This window comes from Sorex fumeus, unplaced genomic scaffold (genome assembly GCF_029834395.1).
Source record: "Sorex fumeus unplaced genomic scaffold, SorFum_2.1 ptg000072l, whole genome shotgun sequence".
Taxonomy (NCBI): domain Eukaryota; kingdom Metazoa; phylum Chordata; class Mammalia; order Eulipotyphla; family Soricidae; genus Sorex; species Sorex fumeus.
This window is the reverse complement of record NW_026606129.1, coordinates 51,946,641-51,968,460: the sequence shown is the minus strand read 5'-3', so window position 1 is coordinate 51,968,460 and position 21,820 is coordinate 51,946,641. Positions and strand designations below refer to the sequence as shown.

Sequence of the window (21,820 nt, the reverse complement as noted above, 5' to 3'; positions counted from 1 at the left end):
TATATATAATTTATTTCTTTATTGAATCACTGTGGGAAAAGTTACAGAGCTTTCGGGTTTAGGTCTCAGTCATGTAAATATCAAACACATTTCCCTTCACCAATACTTATTTTTAACCGCGAACCCCAATAGAACCCCACCTCCCACCCCTCCCAATTCCTGTGAGGCAGATGAGTTCTAGTCTCCTGGGTAATTCTCTACATTGCTTTTACTACCTCAAATTGACTTTCCTTCCTGTTCATAGGAAGTTGCAAAAGGAGATAAAGAAGCATTTGGAAATGGTTGGTACCAGGGATAGACTTGAGGAGAGCACATGGGTTGGGTGAATCTGGAGGATGATAGAAGAAAAGGGCGGTGGAAGGGTGGAGTGTTAGAAATAGGGTCAAGGGAAGAGGATCCTGAGGTCCAGAGTATTTTGTGCTATATTGATTTTCTTCAGTGAATGAACTCTCTTGGGGACAAGGGTAGGTGCTGAATGCCCAGCTATAGCTCTTAGTGTTGAGGCCAGGATTGAGTGATTCTTGTCCTTTCTCTGCCATTAGATAATCCTGAAAGCATAATTCCTTATCCTTTCGAATAGAGGCTCCCTTCTGAGGCACAGCACAGGTGTGGTAGGCACAGATAGAACACATGGAGTCCAGAAAAAATTTCCCCACTTTTGTCCTAGAGATTACATCTAGGGCATCAAACATGTGAGGCATACACTGTACCACTAAGCCACATTCTGTCTACACTTACCAGATGTTCTTTCAAAGAGGCAAGGAGTTTCTATATCTTTTTGAAGATATAAGAAAGAGAGAGAGAGTGTATAGTGTGTAGGGCACTTGCTTGGCACCTGGCCAACCTGGCACCCCATAAAGTCCACAGGAGTGATTCTTGAGTTCAGAGCCAGGAGTAACCCCTGAGCATCTATCAGTGTACTCCCCCAAAAAACAATAAAAACCAAACCAAGCCAAACCAGAACCACCGACCCCCCCCCCCCCAAAAAAAAAAGATACAGAAATAGTGTGCCAGACCAAGCTGGGTGGATCTGTGACTGGATTATCCGTGCTTTTATAATACTTAGATGTGAAAGTGCTGACTGTGAGGAATTGTGCCAATAGACTCTGTGTGTGTGCATGCTTGCTTGTATATCTAGGAAGTGTCTGCCAATGAAATGTGTCAGTGAGCATGGTTTGAATCTGTGTGTATCCCTGAAAACCTGGATCTGTTTCTTCTCCTTTCCAAAGTGGGAGTCATCTGGGAGTGTCTACCAATATGTTTGGCAGTGTTGTGTATGTGTTGGGGGAATCTGATTCATTATGCAGGAAAAATAGAATAGAGATTCTGGCAGAAGTGGCTCCTAGATAGACCTTTATAATTCCAGTTCTGCTTTAGCGTTCGGGGTCCTGGTTGCTCCACAGCGTATCATTGACCCAGGGCCCCCGTCTGGGTTTCTGAAGAAGAGCAGTGCCATCTGGTGGACAGTTAAGGCTGTGCCAGAAGTGTAAGTTGGACATCGGGTTGCCGCAAGAAAACCCACAAGAAGTCACCACTGTGTTGACTAATGCCTGAATAGAAGGATATTTAAGTCTGAACTCTATATCCTCATGCACTTTGTGTTCATGACTCAAGGAATCATGATAGAAAATTCAGCTAAATAAGTTCGAAGGACAGGAGTAAAAGTTTTTAATGGGCCTCTGCACCCATGAACCTGGGTCCTATTTTTTGGGCCACCTCTCTAGGTTTAGATTTTACATCTGCGTGGATAGCTAATAGTATCTAACCAGCGGGTGACATTGGGAGTTATGGGAAAAACATATTAAATAACTTGTTTCAGAGTCAAGCATGATAGTGAAGGGAAATGGGAGTAGTTATTTGCTACATCAAATTCCCAAAGTTTTTGAAGAACTTTGGGTAGAAGTCTTTAACCCCACAGTCTAGAATTTTATGCCTGAACAGTTGCTCCAAGTTACACACTTAGTGAAGGATGAAGTTTCTTTTCTGGAAGGAGGGGAATGGGGCTCAGTGAAGAACCGAATCAAGAGACAACCACATAAAGGATCTGGCTAGCTGCTCCTACCTTCCTTCTGTTTCCTATTTCTCTCCTTTCTCCCCTCTCTCATTTTTTGGTGGTTCCATTTGTATTATGTGTGGCTCCTGGAAATGGCAGTAGACTTGCTTTGGTCCTTGCATCTTATGTGAATATGGAGCTATGAAGACTCTAGAAATACCCAGAAACTGGCTCATGACTTCTGGAGGGAAATACAGTGAGCAGAAATTTATCAGGGAGTAGATTCGATAAAGATATTGTCACATTTATCCTTTGTTTGAGGGCCACACAGGGCAGCGTGAAGGACTTATTTCTGACTCTGGACTCTGGAATTGAAACCCTAACAGAATCATTCCATGCAGGCTTGGGGGACCATATGGGCTGTCGGGATCAAGCCTAGTCGGCCGCTTGCGACACAAAGCACCTAAACCATGTACTCACTCTGACTCTTCACATTTATCTTTGTTTTGCTTTTGGCCACACCCACCAGTAGCACTCCGGGGTTACTCCTGGCTCTGCACTCATTCTTGATGGGTACGAGGGATTATATGAGATGCCAGAAATCAAACCCAGGTTGGTCTAATGCAAGGCAAATGTATCCCTTCAGGCCTCGTCACACTTATCTTTTTAGTCTGTCAAAGGGATCTCTGAATCCTGGTTCTGCTGTTAACTGTGTGATGTTGGGCAAGTCACTCATTCTCGGTCTCCCTTTTCCCAGCTGAGAACTAAAGGAATTAGACAATATAATTCAGTTTCTCTGACTCACATGTAATACCTAAGATAAATATTTATTGGTCCCACAGCCTAAGTCTTGAATACAAAGACAAGGAAAGTTGAGTGCGATCGGTATGTGATTTCTGATTTGCTTGCGGGAAATCTTGTGTTAAATCCCGGGATGTTCTGGTCACAGGGAATCAAACGAGGCACTAACACAAAGGCATATAAGCCGGGTTAGAGAGAAGGGATAAAGCGATTGTAGTCTCACTTTTCGCTTCCGCTTCCGCAACAGCCAATGAGTGCTCCGCAGTTCTCGTTCTTGCTTTAAAAAAAAAAAAACCAAAAAACCAACAACTGCAAATCCCAGAAAGGATTGCGACAGGGACGACGTCGCTCATGCGCCAATCGAGACCGGGGTGGGGTCGGGTGCGGTGGGGTGGGCCCGCCTCCTCTGCAGCCGAACTTCACTTCCCAGACGGCTCCGGGGCTCGTTGCTCTTCGCCCCGCTCTCGCAGTCGTTCTCCTCCCGCCTCCGCTTAGCGAGCCTCGCGCCAAGTTGGGGGCGCGCGCGCGCGCGGTACGTAGCGCGCGAGTGACGCATAATGTGTGTGCCGCCCTGGAGTCGTGGTCGCGCTGTGTGTGAGTGAGGGAGAGTGAGTGCGGGACCTGAGTCGGTGTGTGGAAACTGTGGCCGCTGGCGGGGTCAGGGGGCAGCGGCGGAGCCGCCCGGGAAGGTGAGTGGGACGGGGAGCCAGGCGGCTCTCTGGGAAGGGCGCGAGTAGACCGGGCGCGAGGCCGGGCGGGCGGGAGAGTGGGCGCCGGACTGGGGGAGGGGCGGCACCTGCCTGGGCCGGCGGCGGGCAGGGGGCGGGCCGGGCGGCCGGGGAGGCTGGGCTCGGGGCCTGACAGGACTTCGCTTTCTCCAGGTTCTAGGCTCAGGGGCGGGGCCTCCACGTTCTTCCTCCAATACCCCAAAGAAGCTGCCTTCGAGTAACTCTTCCGCCCGGACTGTGGGGGGGGCGGGGGCAGCCGTGCGCCTTTCTGTACCTGCAGGAGGAGGTGCCCCTCACTTCCCGCTGCACCCTTTTCCTCCCTGCCCTCTCCGTCTCCGTTCCGTACGGGCCAGGGGGCTCCATCTTCCTTGCCGTACGGCCCCCTTTCCGGACTGTGTCTCCGCCTCCTGCTCCAGTCACCTGGGCGGGCTCTCCCCTCCCTCGGCCTCGTGCCACCTCCCCCTGCACGGCTCTGCACTTACGGGGCCGGGGCGGAGCCTTCCGGGCGCTCCTCCCACCCCGTGGTGCCCGGGAGGGCTGGAGGGAGGCGTGCGCGTCCCTGCAGCGTGGAGTCAAACCCCCAGTGCTCGCCTAGTTTCCCGGGACCTTATTTCCCGTGGTTATTTATAGTCACTTCCTACTGGGGTGTCAGGCTTTTGGCATAACTCCCTCTTCTCTTCCTAGACGGTTTATGTCTCACTTCCTCTTACTGCAGTTTTAGGGTTCGGGTTTCACCGTTGGTGGACGTAGTTTCGAAGTTTATGTTGCAGTTCTTTTGCAGTCCCAAAAGACTTTGTCCTCGTCCTTGGTCCAGTTTTTTTTTTTTAACCTGTTCTGACTTTTCAGCGAAGCCTTTTAATTACATGTTTTATTGATTCATATAAGCTTCTTCCTGTTCTGAATGCATTGTTCATGTATCGAATGAGCTGTTGATTGGTAATATCGTCCTGTAATGCTCTGCAGTTTACTGGCGTTTATATTTATACTTATATTTATTTACTCTTGTAGGGTTTTTTTTTTGGTGATTTTATGCTGTCGGATTGAGGGTTATTTTAATTTGTGGTTTTGTTTTTGTTTTTTGGGCCACACCCGGCCGTGCTCATGATGTATTCTGATTCTTCGTTCAGGGATCATTTCTGCTGGGCTGGGTAGGAGGGGCATTGAGGAACCGGGCATCGAACCTGAGTCAGCTGCGTGTAAGGCGAGCACCGTACCCACTATACTTTAACTCCAGCTCTGTCGATTTGAGTTTTGTATTTAGTAATTATCTATTTTTGAATGGTACATATGTTATATATTGAGATGATAAAGAGTTAAGGGAAGTTATAGGAAATAAATTAATGCTCAGAATCTCTTGTAGTTGCTGAACTGTTTTATCTTACTACCTTTCTAGAATTTAATAGATGAGTTGTAAAATTTAATAGATGAGGAATCTGGTAGAGTCATACATTAGTTGGAAGTGATATAAATTGACTTATTAACAATTTTTTTTATGTTTTTCATAGGTGATAAGGGACAGTAAGAAAAAATTGTTATACATCATTGTATATATGTCTCCGTAATCATTAATTTTTTTCCATGTCATCTCTCCTAACCCCATTTTGGTATTTTTTAAATAAAATTGTTTCAGCAAAGCCACTATTTCATTTCATGAAAACAGAAGGATTCATTAAATCACAGTAAGACGTTTTCAAACAAGATGACAGAACTGTTTGGTTAAGTAAAGGCATCATTACTAACCCTAGAACAGACTGCATAGTTAAACCTTAGTGATAGTCAAAGGACTTTGAAGCTGTAGTTTAAGTTCAAAATAATGAGATTTTAAAAGATTACATGAGACTACTAGTTATAATGAAAAATATTAATGTTACAGAAAATATTAGTGTGATTTTCTTTTTTTTTTTTTTGTCTTTGTATTTTGTGCCATACCTGGCGATGCTCAGGGCTTACTCCTGGCAGTGCTTGGGGGCCATGTGGGATGCCGAGGATCAAAATAGGTCCGCAATGTGCGAGGCAAGTGCCCTGTCTACTGTACCCTCTCTCTAGCCCCATGGTTTTCTTTGCTGTAGAAAATACCTTACTATGTGTGTGTGTGTGTGTTTGTGTGTATGCGTGTGTGCGCACGTGCATGTGTGTGATATTGGGGATTGACTTCAGGGCCCAAAGCAAATTCTTATTGAGCTACATCTTCAAGAAATAGCTGTAGTGTATAGGGTGTTTGCCTTGCACATGGTTGACCCAAGTTTTATTCCTGGTATCCCATGTGGTCCTCTGAGTACCATCAGAAGTAATCCCTGAGCACTGCCAGGTGTGGACTCAAAACCAAAATTAAAAAAAAAAAGAAAAAAGAGAAAAGAAATACCTTAGACCCAGAAATAGGTTTTATGTTTTTGGCTACAGCCAGCTGTTTTCAGAACCTAATCCTTGCTTTGTGCTCCTATAGATACTAGGGACCCATATTTAGTACTGGGGATCAAACCTTGTTTGGTTATGTGCAAGACAAGTGCCTTATGTAGCGTAGCGACTGCACTACATCTCACACACCTGACCCCCAAATTTTTACCTACTTTTAAATTCCTGCTCAGTGGCACCATAGCCAGGAATGCTCAGAGTAAATTTACTATTGAAAAAATACTAAATAATGTATAGTGAGCCTTTTTTCTGCCACAGACGTAGTAGACATCTGTTTGTTTATTCTTTCAGGGATATTTTATTCCAGGTAGAGAGACAAACTTTGCTTTCTCATTTTGAGACTTTGTTCAGATTAAGACAGGAAATGCTTCATAATTTTTCTACTTTTTTTGGTGGGGGGTTGGCTCACCCAGTTTTTCTCAAGATTACTCCTGGTAGTGCTCCGAGGACCACTTATAGAGTACTAAAGATTTAAATTCGGTTGACTTCTTGCAAGGCAAGCACCTTAACCTCTACTGTCTCTCCAACCTCATTTTTCCCACTATTTATTAAAAAAAAATTTATACATAGGATAGTTGAAGGCAGTAAAACAAACATGTTTGTTTATCCATCTAGATTCAACAACTGCTGATGTTTGGCCAAACTTTCCTATTTAGGAATGTGTTTGCTGATTTTAGTATAATTTAAAAATAAGTCTCAGGTGCCAGAAAGATAGTACAGCAGGTAGGGTGCTGCTTACTTTACATGTGGCCAACCTGGGTTTGATCCCTGGGGTCATGTATGGTTTGCTGAATCTTGCCAGGAGTGTTCTGTGAATGCAGAGTACAGAGCTAGGAATAAGTCCTGAGCATTGTTCAGTGTGAGGTTCCCCCCCCCCAAAAAAAAAAACAAAAACAAAAACATAAACTGCAGATATATCATCTCAACACTTTCATATACATCCTTTAGAATAAGAACATACTACATAATTTTTTTATTAGGGCTTTATATTTCATTATTATAATACTGACCAGTGGATAGTATTGTCTTCCCTTTTTTTTTGACTTACAGTTAATGGTACTCAGGGATTATTCCTGACTTTGCTCAGGGATAACTCCTGGCAGGATTCAGCAAACCATATAGTGTGCCAGGGATCGAATCTGGGTCAGCCACGTGCAAGGCAAGTACGTTTCCCACTGTACTATTTTTCTGGCCACTTCATTTAATCTTCTCAACTATTTTAATTACTTATTTTTGGTTTGTAGGCCATACCTGGTGATGCTCAGAGGTTACTCCTGGCTCTGCACTCAGGAATTACTGTTGGTGGTGCTTGTGGGACCATATGGGATCCTGAGGATCAAACCTGGGTCAGTTGTGTGCAACGAAAATGCCTTACCCTCTGTACTATCGTTTTGGCTCCCATTTTTATTTTGTAGATTATGAGACTGACACGCTGCCTACTGCGCTAAGAAGGCGTGGGTTAATGCCTTACAGAAATGTCTCTGGAACCCAACCATTTACAATCTAGGATTCCAGAAGCGTGTGGCCACAGCACCCATGATATTCAAAATGAGCAATGGACAGTAAATGATTAACATCTGCCCTTGGCAGGCAGGCTTGAATGGTGGTGGGAAAATTCGAGCAAAACATAATGCCCAAAAGTAGAGAGTATTGGGGAAATTGCCTGCCCTCGAGGCAGGGTAAGGACTGAGATCGGGAGGGGGATATACTGGGGACAGTGGTGGTGGAAAGTATCCATTGGTGGAGGGATGGGTGTTTGATCATAGTATGGCTGAATCTCAAACATGAAAGCTTTGTAATTGTATCTTGTGGAGATTTAATTAAAAAAAAAAAAGAGCTTCTTTAAAGGACAGGAGAAACTTCCCATCATGTGGTATTAAGTATGATACTACTAATGTTGTATATGGTTGTCTTTATCAAATTAAGAAAGGTTAAAAACATATCGGGCTGGAGTGATAGCACAGCGGTAGGGCGTTTGCCTTGCGCGCAGCCAGCCCGGCCAAGCTGGGTTCGATTCCTCCGGCCCTCTCGGAGAGCCTGGAAAGCTACCGAGAGTATCTCTCCCATACGGCAAAGCCTGGCAAGCTACCCGTGACGTACTCGATATGCCAAACACAGTAACAACAAGTCTCACAATGGTACGTTACTGGGCCTGCTCGAGCAAATCGATGAACAAGGGGAGGACAGTGTTTGTTTTTTTTATTTTGTAGATAAGGAAATTGAAATTTGTTATTGTTGACTTGGCTCATACCAGTAGAGCTCTGGGACTACTCCTGGCAGTTGTCTGGGGATCATATTCAGTGCTAGGGATTAAACCAGTCAGTCACATGCAAGGCAAGCTCTTTAACCCCTGTACCTACTACTCTCTGGACTCACATCACTACACCCCGTCACTGAAGTTCAGTGCAATTATATCTAAAAGATAGTTCTACTCATTCCTCCAATCCCCCTCCCCAGTAACTAATTTTTAAAATAGTTTGTAAGTATTTTTTTTGTCTTGTTTTCTTCCTTCTTTCCCTCCCTTCCACTCTCCTTTACTCTCTCCCTTCCTCCCCAGGGATGCTCAGGGGTTACTCCTGGTTCTGCATGTAGGATTCACTCCTGGCTGTTCTGGGGGACCATATGGGATGCTGGTTATTGATCCTGGCTCTCTACCTCCCTTCCTTTCCCGGATGTGCTTAGGGGTTACTCCTGGTTCTGCTCACAGGAATCATTTCTGGCTGTGCTGGAGGACCGTTTGGGGTGCCAGTAATTGATCCCGAGTCAGCCACATGCAAGGCAGTTCCTTACCCACTGTACTATCTGTCTGGCCCACTTGGTTATTTTTCACATGAGTGAAACTTACTGAGTATTTTTAATTCATTACCTGACTTTGTCTAATCTCCTCAAGTTCTATCCATGTTGTCACAGAAGCACATCTAATAGCTGAATAGTATTCCAGTGAGTATATAACCACAACCTCTTAATTCAGCTATCCATTGATGGGCATTTTTTGGTATATTGTTTTTTAATTTTTAAAAATTTTGACTTGGGGGGGCTGGAGCAATGGCATAGCGGGTAGGGTGTTTGCCTTGCACGGAGCCAACATGGCCGACACAGGTTCGATTCCCAGCATCCCATATGGTCCCCCGAGCACTGCCAGGAGCAATTCCTGAGTGCATGAGCCAGGAGTAACCCCTGAGCATCGCCGGATGTGACCCAAAAAGCAAAAAAAAAAAAAAAAATTGACTTGGGACTGGAATGATAGTACAGTGGGTAGTCATTTGCCTTGCACATGGCCGACCCAGGTTCAATCCGTGGCATCACATATGGTCTCCCAAGCACCACAGGAGTAATTCCTGAGTGCAGAGCCAGGAGTAAACTCTGAACATCGCTGGGTGTGACCCAAAAAGAAAAAAAAAATTGACTAGAGCAGTAGTGTAGTAGATAGGTCTTGCACTTGCCTTGCACACCAAACTCTGCCTTCCCTAATAGTTACTTATTTTGGTTTTTGGGCCATACTCTAGCAGTGCTCAGTCTTTACTCCTGCTCTTGTACGTAGGGATCACTCCTGGTGGTGCTGGGGAACTATATGCATTGTTGGATGAAGCCTAGGTCGTGTGTGCATGGCAAGGGTCTTACCTGCTCTGCTATTTATCTAGCCTCAATTGCCTCTCTCTCTCTCTCTCTCTCTCTCTCTTTCTCTCTCCTCTCCTCTTTCCTGTCACACCCAACTGTGCTCAGAGTTTATTCCAGACTCTGCACTCTGGGATTATTCCTGGCATTGCTCGAGGGACTATATGGGGTGCTGGAGATTGAACTCATGTGGGACATGTAAAGGCAATCACTTTATCCACTGGACTATTATTACTCTGTCCTCTATTTTCTTGAAAAATATTTTGCTTTTTGAGGCACACCTCGTGATTTTTGGGGATTACTTCCTTCCCACAGCATTAGGGGACCACGTGCTAATTTTTGAATCCAGGTCTTCCCCATGGGAAACGTGTGCTTTAGCCCTTTGAGCAATTTTGTTGGAACATGAATTGACTTTGTTTGTTGAGCCAATTCATGCATTTTTGGCGTAAACCCTATCTGGTCATGATATGAATGTCTTTCGTGTGTGTGTATATGTGTATGTGTATGTGTATGTGTATGTGTATGTGTATGTGTAGAGGGAGCCACAGTTGGCAGTGCTCAGAACTAAATCCTGACTCTCTGCTCTGGAATCACTCCTGGAGGGCTCAGGGGACTCCATGTGGTGCCAGGGATTGAACCCTGGCTGACTGTTCAAGTTAAGTGTCCTTCCCTCTGTAATATCTCTCTAGCCACCATACATATCTTACTATGCTATTATATTCTGCCTGCTACTATGTTTTAATTTTTAAATTTGTTGTTTTTTGGGCCACACCCAGTAATGCTCAGAGCTTACTCCTGGCTCTTTACTCAGGAATTACGCCTGGTGGTTCTTAGGGGACCATATGGGATGCCCAGGATCGAACCCAGACCGTGTGCAAGACACTCTGCTATATTATCACTCTGACCCCCACATGCTACTATATTGTTGAGAATTTGCATCAATGTTTGTAAAGTATATTGGTTATAGTTTTTCCAAAAATTATTAAACATTTTTATTTAATCAGGAATTGCAAAGTTACAAAGTTATTCATGTTTGGGTATCAGGTGTACAGTGTTTCAATACTAATCTCTTCATCTTTCAACAGTGTCCCCAGTTTTCTTCCCACTTCCCACCTTGCTTCTGTGATAGTCATTTTTTACTTTATTCTTTTTTTTTTTAGGCACTGTGGTTTTCTTTAGATGTCAGTATTGACTTTTGTAATAAAGAAGTGGCAACTATACTAGGATGTGTCCTATGTTTTTGGAATAATTAAAAGTATTGTGGTTAATTTTTTAATGTTGAGAGTATTTATTGAGAAAACCACCTTTTGTACCTTTTTGAATGTACTTCAGTAGATTAATTTTGCTAATATATGTTACTGTTTTGCTTAGTCTTAGGGATTTTTTCCCCCTCCCTTTTTGGGTCACACCCAGCAATGCTCGGGTTACTCCTGGCTTTGCACTCAGGAATTACTCCTGGCATTGCTCAGTGGACCCTGTGGGATGACGGGGATCGAACCTGGGTCGGCCGTGTGCAAGGCAAACACCCTACCCACTGTGTTATCGGTCCGCCCCCAGTCTTAGGTGTGTTTTACTTTTCTTATAAAGTTTTGTTAAAAAAAATGTTACATTTTATTATCTTACCCTAATTTCCTGGCTAGTATTTTTTTTTAATTAGTAAATCACTGAGGTACAGTTACATATTTACAAACTTTTGTGCTTGCGTTTCAGTCATACAGTGATCGAGTACCCATCTCTCCACCAGTGCCCATTTAGAATTTCTTTTTTTTGTTTGTTTGCTTTTCAGTCAAACCTGATGCTCAGGGGTTATTCTGGGTTCTGCATTGAGGGATCACTCTTGGTGGTGCTCAGAAGACCATATGTGGTGGATTGAACCCAGGTGAGGCACGCGCAAGGCCAGTGCCTTACCTGCTGTACTATCTCTGGACCTGACTAGTTAGTATATCTTAAGATTGTCAAGGTTGGGGTCAGAACTATAGTAATGTGGGGAAGGCACTTGCCTAGCATGCAGCTGACCCGGTTTTGATCCTTGCCTGCATCTGACCTGGGTTCAATCCCTGGCATCCCATATGGTCCCCTGAGAATCTCAGGGCATGATCCCTGAGTAGTGCCATGTGTGACCCATCCAAAAAAACAAAATTAAACAAAAATAAGTCCTGAGTTTTCTCTGATAAAGGTCAGAGTCCATGTTAATCTGTCACATGAGCAGCGTTTATTTTTTTGTGAATTTGGTTAGAAAGTCTGGATTAGATTAGAATAGAAAATGTGTAAGATTGTCTGAAGAGAAGAATCCTTTTGATTAAAAATTCTTTGGCTATATGAAGCTTAGGTGACATGAATCATTACTATTAGATTTATTTCTCCTCCTTCTTCCTCCATCTTCCCTCCCCCCCATGTTTTTATGTCATACCATGTTTTTAGGTCATACCTGGCAGTGCTCAGGGTTTACTTCTGGTTCTGTGCTCAGGGACCATTCCTGATAGGCTCAGGGAACCATATAGGGATTGAATCTGGGTTGGTTGCATGTAAGGCAAGCAACCTACCTACTGTATTGTTGTTCAATCCCCTTAAGATTTATCTTTTATTAAAACAAACATTTGTGGAGCTGGAGTGATAATATAGTGGATAGTGTGCTTGCATTGTTTGTGGCCAACCCAGGTTTGATTCCCAGTGCCCGTATAGTGCACTGAGCCCACCAGGAGTGATCTCTGAGCACTGCAGGTGTGCCTCTCCCCGCTCCCCACACCCCCTCCCCCCTCACAAAAAAAATAATAAAAACCAACCCAACAACCCAAAAGTATTTGTGTTCTAGACCTGGGGGTATCATCTTTTATATGTATTTGGGTATTTTTGGAAGAGTGAACAATAGTTGTAGGTAATCTTATCAATACCTTTCAGGTATGAAACTTATTTTCTGTAGCTGGGGATCGAACCCAGGGCCTCATAAATTCAAGGTGCATGCTCTACTGAGCTATACCTCCTGCATCAATTTATAGAATAGTATATCTGAGGAAATACATAAATACATATTTTGCATGATGGGCTATGAAGCTTTATTTCTAAGGCTATCTTTTCAAGAAGTTGGTTTATAAACTCATTTTGGTCATATCCTCTTTTAGAATTTTTTTGGTTTGGTTTTATTTTTGTGTTTCGGGTCACACAGTGATGCTCACGGGTTACTCCCGACTTTGCACTCAGGAATTACTCTTGGTGGAGCTTGGTTGGACCATATGCGATGCCTGGAATCGAAACCAGGTTGGCTGTGGGCAACGCAAATGCCCTACCTGCTATACTATGGCTTCTGACCCCCTTTAGAACTTTTCATAAAACCTCTCTTGGGGTTTAAAAGAGCACATGTAAGTGCCTAAGAGTACATGTAAGTGCCTAAATTTGATTCTTAGCACTGCATAGTGTTTTGAACTCTGCTGAGCTTAGCCCTGGTGACCCCAAAATCTCCAGGCATGGCCCTGGTGACCCCCAAACACTGAATCATCAGACCTGCACTTTTGACTGACCCTGCTGGGTATGTCCCCTGTATAAGAAATTTAAACCAACCAACCTCTGTTCTTCATGTGGATATCTGAAACATTCCAAAACCTGTCTTACTTCTTGTCCTTCTGTACCCCTGAACTGACCATTGAACTGGCAACTTTTTCTACCTTTCTGCTTACTCTCATTCCAGAAAATCAGCAGTGGAGAGGGGTGGTAGGGGCCTGAAAAATGGAAGGGGTTTATAATAGCCCTTCCCAATTTTCAGTAGTTTTGAGTTTTTGGCCTTTGTTAAGAATTAACAGGACCGGAACTATAGTAGTAGGGTGCTTGCCTTTCACATGACTTGGCATCCAATATAGTTGGTATCTCTGAGCTCCACCAGGAATGATATCTGAGTGCAGAGCCAGGAGTAAGTCCTGAACCATCTCCAGGTGTCACCCCAAAACAAAGTTAACAGCAGCATGTTTATAGAACATTCTGCCAAAACTTGCCAAAGACAAAATATTTTGGGGGAGTATTGTTACTACATTTTGCATTCAAAAACTATAGTCTTAGGGCTGGAAGGATGGTACTACTGGAATGGCACTTGCCTTGGAGGTGACTGACCCAGGTTTGATTACCAGGCATATCTGGTCCCTGAACACCACCAGGAATGATCACCTGAGTTCAAAGCTAGGAGTAGGCTCTGAGCACAGTCAGATGTAGCCCCAAAAGAAAACAGCTCTCTGACTTGTCCCACCAAAAACAAAAACAAAACATACCTAGGAATCACCAAAAAATGTGAAAGACCTATACCTAGAAAATTATGTCACTTCCAAAGAATAGCAGAGGTTCTCAGGAAAAGGAAAAATAATCCATGTTCATGGATTGAAAGAGTCAACACTGTCAAAGTGACTGTCTTCCCTAAATTACTATATAGATTCAACACAATCCCCACCAAAATTTCAATGCCATTTTTCAAGGACTTAGAACAGTCACTAAATTGATACAAAATCATAATGCATACCAAACAGCCAAAGCCATTCTGAGAAATAAGAAATTGGGAGGTCGTCCTTGGAGACAGTACAATGGGTAAGGTCTTGAGTGTGGCAGGCTCAGGTTCAATCGCTGGTGCCACAGTATTTCCATGAATACTGTCAGAAATGATCCCTGAGCACAGAGCCAGGAAGAAGCGCGCGCGCGCACACACACACACACACAGAGCAACACTGGCCCACTGAACACAATCAGGAGTAGCCCAGAGTACTGCCTTGTATTGCCCCAAAACAAAAAAAAAGAAGTATCCTCAAAGTTTTGGACATTAGATTGAAGCTTGGATTATTGATTGTATGTATGGTATATCGGTAAATACTTTCTTTTTTCCCCCTACATCTAGTGGTGCTCAGGGGTTATTCCCGGCTCTGTGCTCAGGAATTACTCCTGGCAGTATCTGAGGACCACATGGGGTGCAAGGCAAGTGCCTTCCCTGTTATACTATCTCTCTGTCCCTTATATGTAAATGCTTTTATTTAGACAGCCACACCTGGTAGTACTTCAGGTAGGTTATGCTTGGAGGCCACCAGATTCACACCTGTTGGTGCTGGTCTCTGTGCTTGGGAGTTGCTCCTGGTGGTGTTTGGGCGACAGTATGTGATACCATTGACTGAAACCAGGCCTCTTTTGTGCAGAGCACATGATCAGCCTATTGTACTCCTGCTTAGGATACTTTTGATGTCCAGTATCAAACTGAAGTACTGGGACATGGTAGATATGTACTTCACTACTTTAAAAGAATTCTTAGCCCTGAAGATAAAAGGTGCCACCTCCGTTTGGGCTCAGCTTGGTGATTTGGGCCTGAGGCTCAGTAATAAGTCTGGTGGTGGAGTGCTTGGCTGCTGGTGCTTGCTCAGAAGTCCCAGAGCCACACTTCAGTGCTTGTGGCCAGATGATCCCAGGGGTTGAACTCCGGACCTTGTGCATGATAGATGTGTGCTTTCTTTCTTTTTTTTTAAATGTAGGAGTATTGCTATTTATTCAGCCATTGATTAGGCTGATTGAATTGGGCATGAACTCCAGCTTACCTTTCTTTCCCCCCTTTTTTATAATTTTATTTATTGAATCACCATGAGAGCAGTTACAAAGCTTTCCGGTTTAAGACTTGGTCATACAATGAAACACCTGTCTCTTCACCAGTGCCCATTTTCTACCACCAAAACCCCAGTGTACCCCCCATCCCACGCCCTCCCCCACCTGTGGGGCAGACGATTTCCACATTACTCTCTCTCTACTTTGATTACATTCATTTTTCGACACCAGAACCCACCATTATTATTTGGGATTTTACCAACATTCAGATCTGGTGAAAAGGTAACAGTAGACAGTTTGTTTTCCCAATTGCTGGTTATGAATAACATATGACATAACATTGCACGGCTGCAGTAGCAGCCACACGATTTTGGAATTCCGAAATTTTCACAATTAAATCTGGAGGGATTTCTGCCAAAAACTTCTGGGTTCTGAGATTAGTTCCTGAGTCTCTTGGATCATGGTCATTAAGCAGCTTGATCAGGAGCCAGAGAGGCCATTCGTGGGTGGCAACTCGGGGTTTCGTTGGGGTTGGGGAGAAAGAGCCGGCTCCACCCCCATCCCATGAGGCCCTGTGTGTCTCGTCACTGCGGGCCCAAACCTGACTGTCCACTGGCCTCTGGAAGATGGCAGCTACCGAGCTGCCAAGGGGGAACAAGTGGAGGGACAACACCCTATCCCCCTGGGGTGGTCCAGCGCCAGTAACATATTGCGGGGACCAGATGCATCTCTGCCAAAAGTTGCTGGGTTCCGAGATTTGTCTCTTGAGACTCTGGAATCATGGCTGTTGAGCAGTTCGATCAGGAACCAGAGAAGCCTTGCCTCCAATTATATAGCTGAGCCGGAGATGGTTTGTGGGTGTCTCCCACATACCTAACTTTTGGCTGTTTACTTTCTTGGTAAACTTTGCCCCAAATTTTTGGGGTCCGGCCAAAGGCACAGCAGCAGTTTTGGGGTATCTGGAAGTCTGAAGGCGCCATCAGGCTGCTGATGCACTTACCTCACAGGTACAGATTGACCTGCTGGCGACACTGATAGCCCCCCTTTTTTTCTTATGAGAAGTTTTTGTAATTTACATTATTTATTTATTTATTTGTTGCTTTTTGTAATTACTGATTTTGGCATATTGAGTACACAACGGATAGCTTGCCAGGCTCTGCCGTGCGGGTGGAATACTCTCGGTAGCTTGCCAGTCTTTCCGAGAGGGATAGAGGCTTTTGGGGCGACCTCTAATTGCCCTGGTAGGTATTACCATATTTGAACCCTATCAAATATGGTACGGCAATTCCGGAAGATGGGTATTTAGTGTCTTATGATGTGTCGCGCAGCTGTCCGGAAAGCGACCTGGAATGTGGCGGTGGCTGGGTAGTGGAGGTAGTGTCAGTAGTGGAGGTCTGCCAGTGGTGGTCCCGGTAGGGGTAGGGTGGGTCTTCTGTGCGCAATCCGACCTGTCTTTGAAAACTTTTGAGCCTATTCGCCAACGTGGTGTGGCGCATGCCTCAGACAACCGCAAGCTAACGTCCGAGCTTGCAAAGCAGTGCAGAGATGCGATCAAGGAAGACCTCAAAGAGAGAAGAGCAGAAGTACTGGTAGAAGCGGCAGAAGCTGGGAAAAGTATTCGTAACGCCCGCCTGTCCTTCACCAACTACAAGACCAAGATGACTGCCCTCTGACGTCCTGATGGATCTATCACATCCTCCAGAACGGCAATGGAGAAGATTATCCATGACTTCTACTCAAATCTCTACTATAGCCATGTCCACTTGCCGACATACCAAATTCCACAGGATGGATATGTCGTTCCCAACGTTCTCCCTTCGGAAATCCGACACGCCATTTTGTCGGTAAAGAAACGAACAGCACCCGGCCCAGACAAGGTCAGACCTGAACACCTGAAGAACCTGCCGTCAGTTCTCATCAATACACTGGCTCGGCTCTTCACACGCTACCTGTCTGAATGCAAGGTTCCGTCCCAATGGAAAACCAGCAGGACCGTACTACTGTTCAAGAAGCTAGACATCCATCACATTGGCAACTATCGCCCGATCTGCCTATTGTCTGTCATCTACAAGTTGTTCACTCGAGTCATCCTAAATAGGATTGGCAGAACACTAGATGAAGGTCAACCATGCGAGCAAGCTGGGTTCTGCAAAGGATTCAGCACCATCGACCATATCCACACGATAACCAAGCTCATTGAGGTTTCTTGGGAGTTCAAGATGCTGCACTGTCTAAAGTTCATTGATTTAAAGAAGGCCTTTGATTCTGTTGAGACGGAAGCGGTCACTGAAGCCCTAGCCAATCAGGGCATTCAAGCCCAATACATCAAGATCCTCCATGAGCTGTATTGCGGATTCACTACCAGGATCTCACCATTCTACAAAGAAGTAATCGTTGATGTCAAGAGAGGGGTGCGGCAGGGTGATACCATTTCACCAAAACTCTTCAGTGCCACCCTCGAGAACATCATGCGACGACTGGACTGGGAAGGAATGGGAGTGAAGATAGATGGTCGGCAACTACACCACCTCCGCTTTGCTGATGACATTGTTTTAATAACACCAAACATCAGCCAAGCGGCACAAATGCTGACCGACTTTGACTGTGAGTGTGGAAAAGTAGGACTATAGCTGAATCTTACGAAGACAATGTTTATGAGAAACAGCCTTGTTCCTGATGCCCCATTCGCTCTCAATGGAATGAACATCTTCGAATGCAACAGCTATGTGTACCTAGGTCGAGAAGTCAACATGACAAATGACCTGGCATCAGAGCTGCGCAGGAGGAAGAGAGCGGCTTGGAACGCCTTCAAGAGCGTCGAAGAAATAGCTAAGAGGACTAAGAACCTCCGGCTCCGGGCACATCTCTTTGATTTCACTGTTCTTCCTGCATTAACATATGCCTCAAAGACCTGGGCCCTACGCAAACAAGATGAGAACACTATTCAGGTCTCCCAAAGAAGAATTGAAAGAGCTATGCTTGGAATATCATGTTTCACTCAAATGAGAGAAAGAATCTGGAGTTCCGACCTCCGTCGATGATCAAGAATCAGGGACGCTGTCTCATTTGCCAAGGTGTCAAAAATCAGATGGGCTGGTCACATAATGAGATTTAAAGACGACCGCTGGACTAGAGCTGTTACCGACTGGATTCCACGGGATATCAAAAGACTGTGTGGCCACCCACCTACCAGATGGTCAGACTTCTTCGTCAAGATCATGAACGATCGGTTTGAGGCTCTTCATGTTCCTAGAGCGAACAGACGCCATTGGGCTACACTAGCACGCGACAGGGACAAATGGAGACGTTACTGGCGCCCGCTCAAGCAAATGGATGATTAATGGGAAGTTAACTGATTAAGTGATTGCTTTTTGGGTCACACCTGGCGATGCACATGGGTTACTCCTGGCTCTGCACTCAGGAGTTACTCTTGGCGGTGCTCACGGGGCCATATGGTATGCTGGGAATCGAACCTGGCTTGGCTGCGTGCAAGGCAAACACCCTACCCTTTGTGCTATCTCTCCAGCTCCTGTAATTTACTTTTAATTTCTCTTGTTATGATCATCAGGGGTGGCACATTGAATTAAGGCTACAGCGGGAATCCCTGAGATTTACACTCCCTTAGATGTTTTTATGCAGTTCATGCTTGCTTGTGGTGACATTTATTTATTTTTTTTTGGTGGTGGGGCTGTATTGGGATGTGCTTGAATGCTCCTGGATCAGTTCTTGAGGTTTTGTCCCAGAGGTTATAGGTGAATCATGTATGAGGGATAGAATTGGGCAAACACTCAGCCCGCTGAGTTCTCTTAGTTTTGTATATACTTTTGTCTTTGTCTTTTTATTTATTTATTTTTTGAGCCATGCCCAACAGTGCTTGGAACTTACTCCTGACTTTGTGTTCTGAGATCATTCTTGTTGGACTCAGGGGACTGTAGGTGATACTGGGGATCAAACCAGGGTTGGTCGCATACAAGGCAAGTGCCTTACCAACTGTATTCTCAGACCTCATGCTGTCAAGTGAAAATGCCTTCTTCAGGAGAAAATTATAGTTTCCTTCAGATTCTTGGAGGGACTCCTGATCCTTAAGAAGTTAGGATTCAGAATTTGGGGGATGAAGAGATAATACAGTGAGTAGGATGCTTGCCTGGATTTGATACCTGGCATTCCATAAAGTTCTCCAAGCGATACCAGAAATAATTCCTGCATGCAGAACCAGGAGTAACCCCTTTGTATCACTGTGAACCCCCGCTCAAAAGATCAAAATTTTGACCCACTTCTTTCTTGTTTGATAATTGAGCAAACTGAAGTTGAGCAATTAAAGGAAAATTTGCTCATTATTATTCTATGTATGCAACTTTCAAAACCATATTATACTTCAAATTATCTAAAGTGTCTAAATTAAATTTCCTTTGCTACTAATTATTTGTCTGGCTTACTTATTCCCTGCCCCTCACTTTTATTTTATTGGAAATATATCAGATGTATTTGCCTGTGTTTATTTTTAAACTTTTGCTTCCTTAGGCCAAGCCATGACTACAGTTGCAGTACATGTGGACTCCAAAGCTGAGCTTACCACTCTGCTGGAGCAGTGGGAGAAAGAACATGGCAGTGGGCAGGACATGGTACCTATCCTTACTAGGTATGAACAATAATGTTATATTTTCTTTTCCTAAAAAAAGAAATTAGGAGTATAAAATAGGAACATTTCTAATCTTAACAGAATTTTAAATATACTTTTCATTTTAGAAGTAGTCTTCCTGCCTGTCTGCCTTCCTTCTGTGCTAGGGATTGAACCCAGGTCTCTTGTATACAAGGCATGCACTTAACCATTAAGCTATCTCCATGACCCTTATATCCCTCCTTCTGAAACTTTTTAAATTTCTTTTCTCCTCTCAGACCTTTTGATCCCATTCTTTATAATTTTTCTTTCATCTATGTATATTATTTTTTTGTGATATCTGGGATTAAAACTAGTTTCTCACACGAAAGCAAGTATCAACATTGAGTTACATTTCTGGCCCTGTTGTCTGTTTTAATTATTTTTTTTAGAGGGTCACGTTAGTGTTGTGTGGGGATACTCCTATCTCTGTGCTTGGGGGTCATTTCTGGTGGTGCTTATGACCTTGTGCTATTGATAGCACCTAGTCCTCCCGCATGCAAAACAGATGTTCAGCCCTTTTTAAACAGTCTTGCTAGCCCTTGCCTGTGTTTTGTTTTTGTGTTTGGGGGGCGGGGGGAGGGAGGGCTTAAACACCTCCCTCTGTTGAATCACTCCTGATGGTGCTGGGAAACTATATAGGATGCTGGTAGTCAAACCTGGGTAGGCCGTGTGCAAGGCAGATGTTTTAATAGCTGTACATTCTGTCCTGCCCCTTGCCTGTATTTTAACCCCAAGATTTTGTTTGTGATTCTTTTCTCTCTTAACCTTAAATATCCTGCCTATTTTATTTTATTCCTATCTTTAATTTAAAATCTTGCTCTCGTTCTCGCTCTCTTTCTCGCTTTCTCACTCTCTTGCTCTCTCGCTCTTGCTCTCGCTCTCTTGCTCTTGCTCTACCTCTCGCTGTCTTGCTCTCTTGTTCTCTTGCTCTCTCGCTCTCTCGCTCTTGCTCTACCTCTCGCTGTCTCGCTCTCTTGTTCTCTTGCTCTCTCGCTCTTTCGCTCTCTTGCTCTCTCACTCTAGCTCTTGTTCTCTTGCTCTCTCACTTTCTAGCTCTTGCTCTCTTGCTCTCTCATTCTCTAGCTCTTGCTCTCTTGCTCTCTCCCCCTCTCCCTCCTAGAGATGCATGGGGATTCCCCCAGTTTGGGAAGGGGGTGGAGACCATTAGATGTTGGGGGTTAAACCCTGTCCTCTGGTATGCAAAACATGTGCTTCAGCCCTTTGAGCTGTCTCTCTGGCCTAAAACATTATTTTACTAACTTTCAAACTTTTTCTTAAAAATTTAAAAAATTTTCATAGCTGCTTAATGTATCTCTTTTTACCTGATGACTCCAGGCACACTTGAAACATAACCATGTCCAAAATAGAGCTTGTCATCCTCATCCTACCTCCCTAATATACAGCTTGTGTCTTTTTGCTTTTTGGGTCACACCCGGCAATGCACAGGGGTTAACTCCTAACTCCTGACTCTGTACTCAGGAATCACTCCTGATGGTGCTTGGGAAACCATATGGGATGCTGGGGATCGAACCTGGGTCGGCCACATGCAAGGCAAATGCCCTACCCGCTATGCTATCACACCAGCCCCTAGTGTCTTTGTATTCTGTGCTGTGGTGTAAATAGTTTTAAACTAAAAACTGAAAATCACCTATCCTAGTATACTCCTCTGTCAACACAGTTTGATCACCAGGCCATAAGAACTTCTTTCTTTTCTTCATTTTCACCACTTCCTTCATAGGTATTGATCATATGTTGATTGGTACTACTATTAGGTAGTATGCATTATTCTCTTGTCTCCAGGACTGCACTCTTTAAATATACCTTCCCCCTTTGCTAAAAGATTCTTTCTCATCATACACAATCCTAATTGTTCTTTGCTCATCATTCTTTTTTGACTCCCTTCTTCTTACAGAATAAAATTTTAGGATTACCTATGAGGCCATTTAAGAATAGGCTCCTTATTTTCCTTTTTCTTTTTTAAAATTTTATTTTCTATTTGGGTCACACTGGTGATGTTAAAGGGTTAATTCCTGGCTCAACACTTAGGAATTACTC

At 44.2% G+C, this 21,820-nt stretch overlaps 1 protein-coding gene across 1 annotated transcript in view; it reads left to right on the top strand.

The window, feature by feature from the left end:
- The first annotated feature begins 3,370 nt into the window (after positions 1–3,370).
- Positions 3,371–21,820, top strand: part of DCAF1 (DDB1 and CUL4 associated factor 1) — an 82,682-nt gene continuing 64,232 nt past the window's right edge. The window contains exons 1-2 of the mRNA XM_056129960.1: positions 3,371–3,483; positions 19,627–19,744. Coding sequence (XP_055985935.1) covers positions 19,635–19,744 — 110 coding nt within the window. The 5' untranslated portion in view covers positions 3,371–3,483; positions 19,627–19,634. The remainder of the gene's footprint in view (positions 3,484–19,626; positions 19,745–21,820) is intronic.